The sequence below is a fragment of the Haemaphysalis longicornis genome, unplaced genomic scaffold (assembly GCF_048455015.1).
Source record: "Haemaphysalis longicornis isolate Haplotype H1 unplaced genomic scaffold, Haemaphysalis longicornis Haplotype H1 scaffold_1, whole genome shotgun sequence".
In the NCBI taxonomy this organism is placed as follows: Eukaryota; Metazoa; Arthropoda; class Arachnida; order Ixodida; family Ixodidae; genus Haemaphysalis; species Haemaphysalis longicornis.
This window is the reverse complement of record NW_027526203.1, coordinates 334,026,895-334,039,566: the sequence shown is the minus strand read 5'-3', so window position 1 is coordinate 334,039,566 and position 12,672 is coordinate 334,026,895. Positions and strand designations below refer to the sequence as shown.

Below are 12,672 nucleotides of genomic sequence, written 5' to 3'. Positions count from 1 at the left end.
CCCTCTCCTTCGCCGTCGCAGCTATGAAGCTTTGTAGTCCGTGTTGGTTTTTGTTGTGACATTATTTGGTCGCTCGCCCGATCTTGCTGCAATTGGCTGTTTCACCTCCTATATATATTCTTGCTCTGTGCTCCGAGTTGGCCACTGGAACTGGCCATAAAGAGAGAAGGGAGGTAACCAGACTAGGATGTCTAGTTCAAGTTGGCTATCTTGCCCAGGGAAGAAGAGAATACTGGAGAAGGCAGTGAAAAAAATCGTGAATGCCTGCCATGCTGCCATGGCTTCTGAAGCTGGTCACACAGGCCATTACAGCTTAAGAATTTAAGGAGGGCTGTGAGTTCCCTTCATGATTACAATGGGCACGACCAGAAAAGTCGGCAATGCTAGTAGAATTTGGCTAGCGGTATTAGCAGAGAAAATCCAAATCTGGGGCTTAGCACGGCTACTTTTTTCTATACTTATTGTAGAACACAATTATGCTGTAAGTTGTTTAGTGACGAGTCAAGCCCAATTTATTATGCAAACAAGCAATATTTTCTCTCAGTTATGGCAGGAACGCAAGTGACTGCATGCGTCCGTGGTTCGCTTCTGTGAGGTACATTCCTACCAAGTGTGTCATTTCGTATAGACAAGATCAGGATAGTGCCAAGCATGCTAGAGCAAATGGCAGTAGCAAATGACAAATTTGAGTGCAAAATAACGTCTGTTGAAGGTATGTGAAGACTTCACTTAACCAGACAAAATTTCCAACTTCAAAAGCGAGACTGAAATTGTATCCAAGTTCAAAGTTCAAACATGGGCCAAGTTAAGTTACTGCGCAATCCAATCGAATGTTATTGTTGGGCATAGAAGGGTGGCAAGTTAGGCTAATTGGTTTTAGATTCATAATGTAAAAAGCCGTGAAAGATGCACCAAAGGGATTTATTCTGCAATGGCCTTATATAAAAAACATGGCTGGAAACTGTAATGTTGGGCTCCACTCTGAGCTGAAGGACCCAAATGCGCTACACACTTTGGAGATACTCCTTGGGTCAAGGCTGATATTTTTTACCTTCCATTTTATTCTGGTGCCTAGCTTGTATGCTTTACATGCAGCCTGGCTGCATGATACCTAGACTCAAGTTATACTTGTTGTTTTTCAGCTGTTTGCTGCTGCAGTTTAGTCTTGTTGTGTGTGTATCTTGTAATGCTGCTGTGTTTCATGTGCGACAGTTCTGCCACTCAGCCCAGAAAGTATCTTGTGTGTGTTAGTTGTTGAAGCTTTATTTTAGTAACTGCAGTAGAAGGTACAGTCGGCATGCGGTGCTATCAGTTGCATGATGCTACTTGTTCTTCATAGAAAATGTGTACTGCTTAGTGGGCAAGGGAGGTCTCCTCAAGCATCTGAAGGGAGCCAGGCTCCTGATTGCCTTTGCAGGTCAGAGCAGGGAGGCTGCCCCTGCGGCTTCTGGAGCTGAGCCGGCCAAGTCGGCATGGCCCTCTGACAAGCCTGCGGCTGGCCAGTGCTGTTGAGCCGGTGGTTGAGAGGGCTGCCCCGCCTGGTCCCTTTGAGCTGCCCACTGAAGCACGAGTGGTGATCTGCGGAGGCGGGGTCATGGGCTGCTCGGTGGCTTACCATTTGGCTCGAGACCATGGTCTCACAGATGTTGTTGTTCTGGAGAAAGGAGTGTGAGTGCTGCACTTCTTGCGTCGTAGATTAGCTTTGTCAGGGATAGTCTTGCAGGGTTCTGCCCAGGAATTTTTGGGAAGGGGGGCAAGAAGTTTAAGAATTTCAAATTCATCACAAAGATTTAACTACTGGGGTCAAATACCAGGTATTGGGGTGCTGCACGTGGTGAAAAGTGGAGGCTCTCAAACAAAATAAGAAAGCTATAAGCACAAGCATTGACTCCCAAAATTTGCGTGCATCTCAATGTGAGGCTTCAGTTTTGCCCAATTCATGTCCGTTTCAAAGTGTCCATTTTGAGAGAGCCCTGATTGGCTGAAGGCAGACAGAGCCGCTTGTTCAGACTCCTGTTCACGTAACCAGATGGCGGGAGGTGCAGCCTGCTGGTGCTGCCGTTGCTGTAGCACAGTGGCTGTTTTTAGTTCTTAGTTCCTCAGGCTCTTGTTTCAAATGGGTCAGTCAGTGTGGTGGGTGGCCTACCGAAGGCAGTGGGGGGTAAGGTGGAGCAGTCGATGGTACTGCCACCGCCGCCCACTGTGGGAAGAACCCTGGTCTTGGAACATGAAAATGCCTACTGTGGTTATGCTGCCTAGGGCTGCTTGATTGCTCTAGCACTAATTCATCTCTCAGTGGCCGGGCCGGTAAAGTGGTTTTGTTTGACTAGCGTGTCCAGATATAGTGATTCAGGCGTCTTTACTGTTAAATACTTATGATACCCTTTCTATAACTTGAGGGCACCGGGGGATATTACAGCATTCTTAATGGACCGATGACAATAGCTCATTTGGAATGAAACATTTCTTGGAAGTTACATTTTCGCATCAGCTTTATATACAGCCACGTTTGAGAGAATGTGTTGGTTGCCTAGTGGGCTCACTGTAACATGGGGTACATTGATTAGTGGCGAGTGCCATGGGCAAACAGTAGAGCAGTTTGTGGACATACGTTGACATTTTTTTGCCTGTTGCTACCTGTATAGTGCTTCATGAATACGAGCAATTTAATTCTATTCATTATAGCCCCTGTAACGAGACCTGTATGTCAAATGAACATCTGGAGGGCATAGTACAAGCAGTTTGGTAAGGTAGGGGCAGTCCCTGCTACGAGGGGGGAAATGGAGGAGCTCAACAGAAGTCCGAAAGCCAGGAGGCGTGCAAAGTGGGCCCCTCGTGAACCGTGAGTGAAAGGATTAGTCATGATCGAGCTACTTTGCTTGCTCACTTGTTGAAGCTTGGTGTGTAGATGCTGCAGTGGTGGCTCAAAGAGCATGTCACCGTAACTCAGTAGCGATGGATGATGCCTCTTCTGCTGGTTCCTCCCACCTGTCGATGGTGGCCCAGGCATTCAAGCTATCTTTGATATCACCTTGAGGTGTAGGCACCACAAGGTCTAAAGCTAAAACATAGTTTAGTGGCTTTTAATTGTGAAGCACTGGGCCAAGTTGCTGGGGCAATATATGGCTATGGAGGCTTGGATCTCACGCAGGATCGAATCTCATGTGAATTTTTTTTAAATTTTGTCTGAATGGCTTTGTGCTGTCTGATACGACAAAGGTAAATTTCGAAGAGAATTGGCGAAAGAATGCTGTCTCCAGCAGGTAAACAGCGACTAGGTCGGAGTTTCGCTACAATGGTTGCCAGACAACTGAGGCAGTCGTGCCGCTGGTCATGTGGATCTGAAAACTGTTTATGACAATTTTAACAGTGAAGCTGTTTAACTCTTCCATTACTGCGGGAAATTGACTAAACTTTAGGGGTCTAAGAGAACTTTTTTTTCTGCTAAACATATTAGTTAGGAACTTTGCAGCAACAAAAAATGCAGATGATTTAACAGCATTTCTAACTGCACCAGTTTTTAAAATGTTTTCCTGCATCATATTTGCGAAAAAAATATCAAAATCAGAACTTTTGTCTAGCGGTCGTAGAAAATGATAAAAAGGGAGTTGTGTATAACAAACCACCGATAGTAAAAAAAAATTTCAAATATACATTTTGTAGGGAAACATTTCAAAAACTCGTGAGAGAAAAAATGTTGGCTTGTGCGGAAGATATAAAATAAATGTTAGCATGCATGGTGCTTATGCCATGCGGGGAAGCCCAACCTTCATTCAAACTGTGCAATTTTGGGTGGTTCCCCAGAAGAAATTTGGTGGTTTTAAATTATCAGAGGCACCAATTTGTCCTGACATGGTGTTAAAGCATCTCGTCAATGACTGGTGTTGCATTTACGGCCAGCTCAGTATTCGGGACAAGCACGCGATGCTGAAAAAATCAGCATGGAGTTGAAACTTGATGGCTGATGCTTGTTGACGTTCACTGTCAGTTATCTCTCAAAACATAAACTTGTGGTTTATTATCATCTTCTGACTCACTGTTGTAGCCCTGCTTGCAGGACTAAGGTGCGATGCTCTAGAATAGTGCCTTTCAAGCTTTCACCGAGTAGCTGTTGCGCGGTGAAAGCGTTTAGCACTACGAGCCTTCTGAATGGGAGCGCCACCCTAACATTTTCGAAAAGAAACAATACCAAACCTGTTAGAGACTCCGTCTGAATTGATAGTTCTACTAAGGAGCAACACTAGACATTTGGAGATACCCTCGTATGGAAACGGAACTGGCTGGCGAACAGCTGGCGGTGTGCAAGGCCAGTTTGAAGCGCTCTCTATCCCTTGACATGTGGTCAGCACACTGACTGGGCCTTTTTGTCTGCTTCCTCACGTACGTCACAGGGGACTTTTGGCTCACAATAGGGGTTAGAAAGTGAGGGGGAATTTTAAATATGTCCGCCTAAAATGCCAATTCCAGTGAGGTGTGAACTTCCCACTCTTTTGAATACAGTGAGGTGTGAACTGCCCACTCTTTTGAATAAAGCAAAGCTGCATGTTGTTTTTGTGGTCCCTTTAACCTATGTTACGTTTGGTTCATAGCAATCTAAAGGGCATACGCCAGCTGGTGCTGCCAGCATTTGGGTGGATAATTTTTCCTTTGCAAAGTAGTCACTCTTAGGAGGATGAAATTCTTTAAATATTTGTTCACAATTTGGTTTGTTGTCTATTCAATGCAGCATAAATTGTATAAATTGACTCTTATTGTTGCCCTTTTTTTTTTTTCTCCAGAATTGGAGGTGGCTCTACAAAGCACGGTGCTGGGCTTCTTGGGCAACTGAAGGCTACCACAATAGAATCCCGAGTTTGCAAGTACAGCATTCAACTCTACAAAGAATTTGAAAGGAGAGGCTTCAACACAGGTTAGTACTTGGAAAAAACCTCTTGTGAGCGTGGGCGGTGTCATAACGAATTGCTGTCATGGGGATCATAATTTTTTGCGCCTAGCTCTGTTCGTTGCAAGAGCCTCTTGTTCTGCATTCGAAATGTAAATACAACGGCCCCCTCAGAAAAGCCTTCATGCACATACTGTAATCAGTTTCTGTATATTTAGACTAGCGGGATTTCTTATTGTTTTCATGTTTTTTTTTTTAAATTAGTGTATTGTCCTTTGTTGTTTATGTGAAAATTTCTACACTCTGCAAATGAACCAGGCATGGGTGAGCAGATTGCCTCTAGTTGATAACACATCAGACATTAGCACTGCATGGAATTATGGATGAGATGTAAGACATAGCTTAAACAACCAAACGTATTTGAAGTGCATGTACCATACGTGAAACAAAAAAAGAAATCTTATGGGCTTTCCATTTCCATGATCATTATAGTGTGTGTGCATGCATTATTTGGTGCTGTTATCAAAATGAAGGAGTTATACTATATGAGCAATGAGTGTTTTAGTTACACAAGAACATCAGTCAAGCACAAAATGCATTCCTCTCCTGCCTACAATGGCTTGTGCTGAATCGTATGTACTCCAAAACTGGTTGAGGTTGTGAAGGTTGCATGATAAGTATGACAAACATATCAGTTCAGTCCTGTTTTCTGCAAGCACTTCATTTTGTTTTTAAACATGGCATCCATTGAGACCTACACACTCAATTCCCTGAGTTTCCAATTTGTAATGTGAGAGCATCAAATGGCCCGCTAAACAAAATGCTGGCATTGGTGGAAGCAGCAAAACGGCTCGTGAACCCGCACAATTGCAAAGTGTTCCATAGGGCATGTATTGCATTATTCAAACACAAGAAAAGGACTGCCCTGCTAGGCAATGCCTGGACATTTGCAGAGATATGCGGAAAGCGGAAAGTGCATAAAACACTCTCACGCTGGCCTCACCCAGCGGCACAGCAGTCAGCAGTGAGCCAGAGCACTCTGCACAACAGTTGAGTTCTCAGTGATGCCATCCAAATGAATGCTGTACGCAGCCAACGTGCTACCATAGAGACGCTAAACAATAACCTGCACTAATTTAATCGCATATGTCGAAGAAAACATAACTCACAGCTAAACTTGAAGAAGCACTCAGTGGCATTCAATTGAACATTATTACTTTCTCATTCACAACTCATAAAAGATGCTTAAGTGTTGTGGGATTTTTTTTTATTCCTGTTGCAAATAGAAACTCAAGTGCAGCAAAAATATATGTGTGGCAGGGATGACATCTCCATTGGAGGAAAAGTTTCTTTTGCTGAGCCAGATATACAAGTTGGTATGCAAGGAGAAATCAGACAGAAACAAATCCTGAGAATATGGAAGGTGCGGAAGCAGTTGCAGAAAGCCATTGCTACTGCTAAATTTCTGTTGAAGGGAAACGGTGTGCATCTCGCCCATCTAGGTGAGCGAAGAAAAGGAGGACAATGGGGTGGTGCACCACTGGTGGGACAGATCGTGCGTGTGTAGCGATCGCAGTAAAGGAATTCATCCTCATCACTCCGTGTTCACCTTGTATCCTGCTGCAACCTAATACTGCTGCTGAAACCATCTCCTTCCGCAACTGTGACGATCAATTTGTAGAACAGTGCGTTGTCTTGGTGAAAGCACATTCTTGTGTGCCAGTCTGGGTTTTTTTTTAATTTTTTCAACTCTTCCTTCAAACAGATCGATGACATTGTGTAGGGCTCGACCTATTGTTTCGTCATTCCAGGAGGAGTTGACAAATTATTCCTTGGCTGTATTAAAATACAGTGGCCATAACCATCTTAGCTGAAAAAATGGTCTATGCTTTCTTTGGAGTGCTTTCACTTGGGGGGGGGGGTACATGTTTGGCCTAGGGTAACGCATTGATGCAGAAAAATCTGATTGTTATGATTGTTATTAAGCATTGCTTGACTTGGCATGGACATGTTCTTTTCTGGGTACTTTTGGCCCAAAGCTGACGGTCGGGGCACGTGTTGTGCACGCAACTTTTTAATTGGCAATTCTTCATGCAGGATTTTGTGGACTGTTTAGGTTGGAATCCTTACGCTGTTGACAATTTCACCCACTGATTTGGTGGTCATGCATGACATTACCATAAATTTTTTTCACAATGTCTGGACTAAGGACCCAAACTGGGCATCCAGTGAATAATTCACTTCAGCTTGAATATATGTATGTCCAGCATCATTTAAGTTAGTAATTAATCTGAAAATAAGAAAGTCTTCTTGGCTGGTGCACAGTTCCTGATGCACTTCATCTAACTCAAATTTGATCTGTGCAGCCATCACTGCTCAGAACTTGTCTCTGTCATTTTACAGGACAAGTGTTGACATGCTTGTTTCAAACGTATGCGAGACAAAACTAAGGCCCTGCTTATCTATCGATAATCTCGCCTGAGCTATTCTGAATAATGTTACTTGCTAGTCACACGACCATAGAGTTTCATACTAATATATTCTAGAGGGGAATCTGGCACCAGTGTCGAGGCAAGTGCTGCTTCAACAAGCGTGTTGTCATTTGCCGGGTAGGAACGTTCCACTCATCCTTGGCATGACTCAGAACAGGTGGAGAAGTTATTTGGCTGCATAAAAATGTGGTATTATTTAAAAGGTTATTTAAGGTTGTTTTATCAATGGTGTAGTCAAAAAAAAAAAAAGTTTGATTGACAGAAATTTTTTAGAAGCTTCATGCAAGACAAAAAAAAAGTTACCCGTTTTTGTGATTTTGGCCTCAGGAGTGAAAAGGAGCCATGTGGCTAGTTAAACCAGGTAGGAGAGGAATGTTGCTAGCTGCTATGGTGCCACCCATGACGGCATGCAATTGCAGTGGCAGATTTCCCTCTAGTATATTTTAGTAATGAACTGTATGGTTGTGATGTCTCCACAAAGATTGTGGTGTTGTCTCCCAGAAGTTTACCAAACTTCTCAACAACCCTCACATTTGAGGGTCATTGTGCCTCTTTGATATCGCACGCTCTTTCCTCCAGGATGGAACCAGTGTGGAAGCCTCCTCCTTGCTCGTACAAAAGACCGGCTTTTCTACTTCAAGCGGCTAGCAGCCATGGCAGCGTAAGCCGAAGCTCTCTGTTTACACACGTTTGTCTTTGAAATGGGAAGGGGCTGTCATGCCTTAGAAGTCAACATCTTACGTCATGGTGCCAATTGTTTGTATAAAAAAAAAAACAAGAAAACCTCTGAAATTTCAGCTGAAGTATTTCTTCATGAAGAATCTTACTTAATTCAGAAACTCGTTGCAGTTGGTTAAAATTAGACCACCCTAATTAGACCACCACAGCTTGTTGAAATTAAGCAAAAAATCAAACTGACCATATTTTATTGATTGATTGATTGATTATGAGGTTTAACACGCTGATGCTACACAGGCGATGAGGCGCGCTGTAGTGGAGGGCTCTGCTGACCATATTTGAAGCAAATAGCTTCAAGTCTTAGTGGTACTGTTAAATTTGGTCAAATTGAGAGGTAAGATGAAATTGGCTGAATTTGACATTAGTGGATTATGAGATCCATTTGAATTGTTGTGGATTTACAGCATAGCAGTCACTGACATTTAGTATCTTTGTATAATGAAATGATAGATAAAAAGAGAGCTATATGCTGAATAGAAGCATCAGCAGTAAAGTACAGCATACAATCGGACTGCACACCAACCCTATTGTCTTAAAGCTGTGTTAGAAAAACTTAATACTAACTAAAAATATAATGGCTTCACTTACTGCATGTTTTGTACATGCTAGAAAGCGTGTGAGGTGTTCCCCTACCTTCCTCTTCACTTATGTCGACCTTGTATTGTTCATAAGGCTAAAGAAGCAGCAGCAAAATTCTGTAATGTGTAAATATTCCTCATATGCTATAATAGAAAATAAGGGCTAAATCTTCTAGAAATATTAAATAATTCCTGCCTTTGTCCAGTTTCCTTAAATACACCTTTGCAACTATTCTCAGCTGGTCTGGTATAGCTACAGTGATACTGTAGCGTATCAAAAAAAAAAGAAGGTGCAGAAGATGCGACTAAGCAAGAAACTTTGTTTTGTGTTCAAGTTGGTGTAGCGCCTGTGTTGTGGGCTTCTTGCTTAGTTTTTTAAAGTTTTTCTCTCGCCTGGTTAATTAACTCGTAACCGTGATAAGCTTGAAGTACCTTTTGCCCAGCTAATAACAGTATTTACTTGTGTAACCATTATAACCATTCACTTGTGCACAAAGTCTAGGGGGGCTACCTTTCCATTTGTTTATCACCTTATCAAGACAAAAGCACATTTCCTTTAAAATGTGTGTAGTATCATAAAGGCAGCTGCTAGCAAGTCAATGCACTAGTTTCCTTAACATGTTATATATAATCACTGTTTCTGCTTTTTCTAGCTCACTCAACCTAGAGTGTCATTTGCTGTCCCCAATTGAGGCACAGTTGAAAGCACCGGAGATCACAACGGAGTTGTTGGAGGTAATTTTTTTTTTTAGGTTGTCTGTACTCGTGTCTTGACCATTGTCACCATGTCTCAAGTTCTGCTGCTCTCAAGGGATTCTGAACCAAGAGGCAGATTTGAGTGTAGATTCCCCTCTCTGTTTAAATGGTCATGGCTCGGTTGTCATGCTGAATGAATAATATCGAAATTGGCAAGCAAATGCAGTTAAAACCCGATCTAACGAAGTCACTGGGATTCGCGAATTATTTCGTTAAATAATTTGTAAAATCGGGACTGTCAATTTCAAGCAGTTGATCCCATAAATTCGGCATCTTAAGGGGGGCGCATCCCAGCATTTGCCATGACCTCATACCTGTGGCGGCCGTGGTGCTCGCAGCGCTCGTTGGTGGTAATTTAGCAATGCGCTAAAAGTCCGTTGTGAAAATAATAATAAAATGCTAGGGGTACTGCAGGAAACGCATTTATTTCCTGGCGAAAAGGCGTGTGATTTTCGCCTGCGTGCACTTGGTTAGCATTGGGTGGACAGACTTTTCATAGCACGCAAGCACGTTAAACGCGCCCTCGGGTCTTTCGCAATGAGCCCCAGCAAAGCGCCTGAACAAGTCAGTAGCGTCCATCACCTGGCCTGGAGCGGGCACAGGAGCTTCAGCAGTTTCTGGCTCGTCAGCATCCTCTGAATCCTCTTATGCGCTGGAAACTAACTGTACTAGATGCCTCATTTCTTTTTCTAATGGGGCGCAGTAATGTTCATGGCGTTTTTGAGAAAAACATTTGAAATTACTACTTTTTTAAATATGTATGTTTCTCGAAATGTACTTTGTTAAATCGGGAATGGCGCTGAATCTATTTCGTTAGTTCAGAAAAGCATTAAGCTGTATAGGCACCTTTCGGGGAATCCGAATTCATTTCTTAAATCAGGAAATAAGTACGATCGGGTTTCATTAGATCAAGTTTTGACCATACACTCTTTTAAGTTTGACTGACTGTTTAGTGAAGCCCCCAGAAAGGAAGCTTCTTTTTCTCCTCTTGAATGTCACAGATCTGTTTTCTAAATTAACAAGTCATTTCAACTGCTGCAAATCCCTTTATTGTTGTATGTCCCTAATTTCTCCAAATTTCATGAACTTTAGGAGCTTACATACAAAGATACAGTAATCCCTCGTTATAACAAAGTCAGCGGGACGGCCAAAAATTTTGTTATAAGCAGCATTTCGATGTAAGCGACAACTCGAAAAAAGCTAAAGCATTTGAGCTTTAATTGCGCCACAGCTGTGAGGGATCAAAGGACGATGTATTCAGTGACGCAAAACTTAATTCAGGTGCAAAAAAGGCAGTGAGGTTTGGCTGTTTCAAGTTCTTGCTGGGTGCGATCAACCCCTGCTCCAATTTGGCCACGCCTTGCATGACGTACGCTACGGTAGCCGCACATAAAAGTGGCAGCGGACACTTTTATACAGGCCTGCGGGCGTCCCAGAACGCTACGAGAGTTTCGCGCTGGAAAGCGCCGTTTGAGGTTGTGTTTGTTGAGCTGAAAAAACGATTAACCGCTTATTGTGGGTACACAGCGCAATCATGAAAACTGACTAGTTTTGCAATAGGGCTTTGCATGATCACAGGACACATTTTTTCCTGAGCTGTGCAGCCGTTAAGTTTGTGACACGAGATTTTTGGCGCCCTGTTGTCGACGACATTGCTGATTCTATACGCCTCGAGCGCTGCCTGTAGGGGCGCCACTGAAATCCCCCTAGCGGCTCATTTCGAAAGCAGTCGCGGGAGTGGCCGGCCCACTCACCACTGCCGCCGTTGCTTTTGAGGCACGTTCGCGACTGATATTTTCCGTTTGTGTGCGTTGGAAATACATATTTATGTGGAGCGATCACTCCACATCACTCTGCGATCACTCTGTTCGCAAACGTGGTGCATTTACGAGAGTGTAAATGCTTCTGACGCGATCTTACTGTGGTGCATTCGGTCCGCATAAGCTCCAGGTGTGTGTCACAAGCTGGCGTCACGAAACCGGCATATATGCATGGATCTGATTGTAATTACACTGCCCAGAAATTTACTAACAGTAACTCCGTAAGCAGCGTTCGTTCAGATGCTCATTCTACGTCTTTACACTGCGATGTAAATCGGTTTCGTGTGGTTTCATAATCTAGCAGAGCACTCATACCTGACAGCCCACCAGTTACGCTTCATATCTCGGATATTGATCACTACCCTGAACAAGCCAATGTGGCATAAATATCACGGTCATTCCACGCAATAAGTACGATGAATAATGCAAAATTACATGTGGGATCCCACATGTAATTTTGTCGGCACCAAGAATTTACGGCTGGGTCGTCTTATCGCGAGGTGAGCTTCCCCAAACAGTCATCGGTTACATAATCCTCCGCTTATATCCGCGACCGTGACTAAACGCTTTTTCGAAACATCATCATATGAAACAGGGAGCCTGACGAATTTAGCACAAAAGTGAAGTCAGGGGACCCCACTGAATCCAAAGACACCTTTTATCGCTTGTGAACTTCCTTACTGTACTTCAAAAAATGTGTCCGCCGAGTGATCCGCTGTTCGTTAAAGTCGAAAAACAAAATAAAGGTGAACGCGCAGCTTGTGTGTGATTTTCTAAAACAGTCTCTCTTTGATTTCGTTCCGCATTTGTACACAACGATAGTAAAGCGCCCCTCCTCCTCCTCCCCCTGTCTTGGAAAACATCAGTACATTCCGCATATAGTTGGTCTAGTGAGTGCAGCCATATAAACTAAGACGAACGTTTCTGGGATTTGAGAAGCTGCACTGTTTTTTTTGTTGTTGTTTTTGTTTTTTTCACTCTCGCACGAGCTATTACATTGCTTCCGGACTTGGTAGACCATTTATTTTTCCGTGGTTTCATTGACTCCCTTTGGCCCGTTCTATCAGGCGGGAGTGGGCACATATTTAGCGACCCATAGACTTGGAATATACTCAACATGTTCGCGTGGCCTCTATTTCTATAAAACGCACAAGTTATTGCCAGGTATATTAGGTAATCACCTCCCCGAATGATATTTTTGGACGACGTATACATTCAAAACAAGGCCGAATTCGTTGTCAGCGCTGCAAAACAAAACCTACCTCTCACTGTGTCAATATCAGGTCTAAACGAGGCGTCAATAGAATTCACTTGCGCCTGAGATATTCGGAGGTGACAGTGGTGATATGCCGCTGCCGTCGCCGACTTCCGTAAGAGCGGCGAAGAAGCGCGCAGTACCGCATCCC

The 12,672-nt window shown here is 43.4% G+C and overlaps 1 protein-coding gene across 1 annotated transcript in view; it reads left to right on the top strand.

Moving 5' to 3' along the window:
* Nucleotides 1-12,672, top strand: part of LOC144152561 (pyruvate dehydrogenase phosphatase regulatory subunit, mitochondrial) — a 57,928-nt gene that overhangs the window by 1,543 nt on the left and 43,713 nt on the right. Inside the window, exons 2-5 of the mRNA XM_077683868.1 lie at nucleotides 1,418-1,668; nucleotides 4,779-4,909; nucleotides 7,954-8,035; nucleotides 9,344-9,425. Coding sequence (XP_077539994.1) covers nucleotides 1,418-1,668; nucleotides 4,779-4,909; nucleotides 7,954-8,035; nucleotides 9,344-9,425 — 546 coding nt within the window. The remainder of the gene's footprint in view (nucleotides 1-1,417; nucleotides 1,669-4,778; nucleotides 4,910-7,953; nucleotides 8,036-9,343; nucleotides 9,426-12,672) is intronic.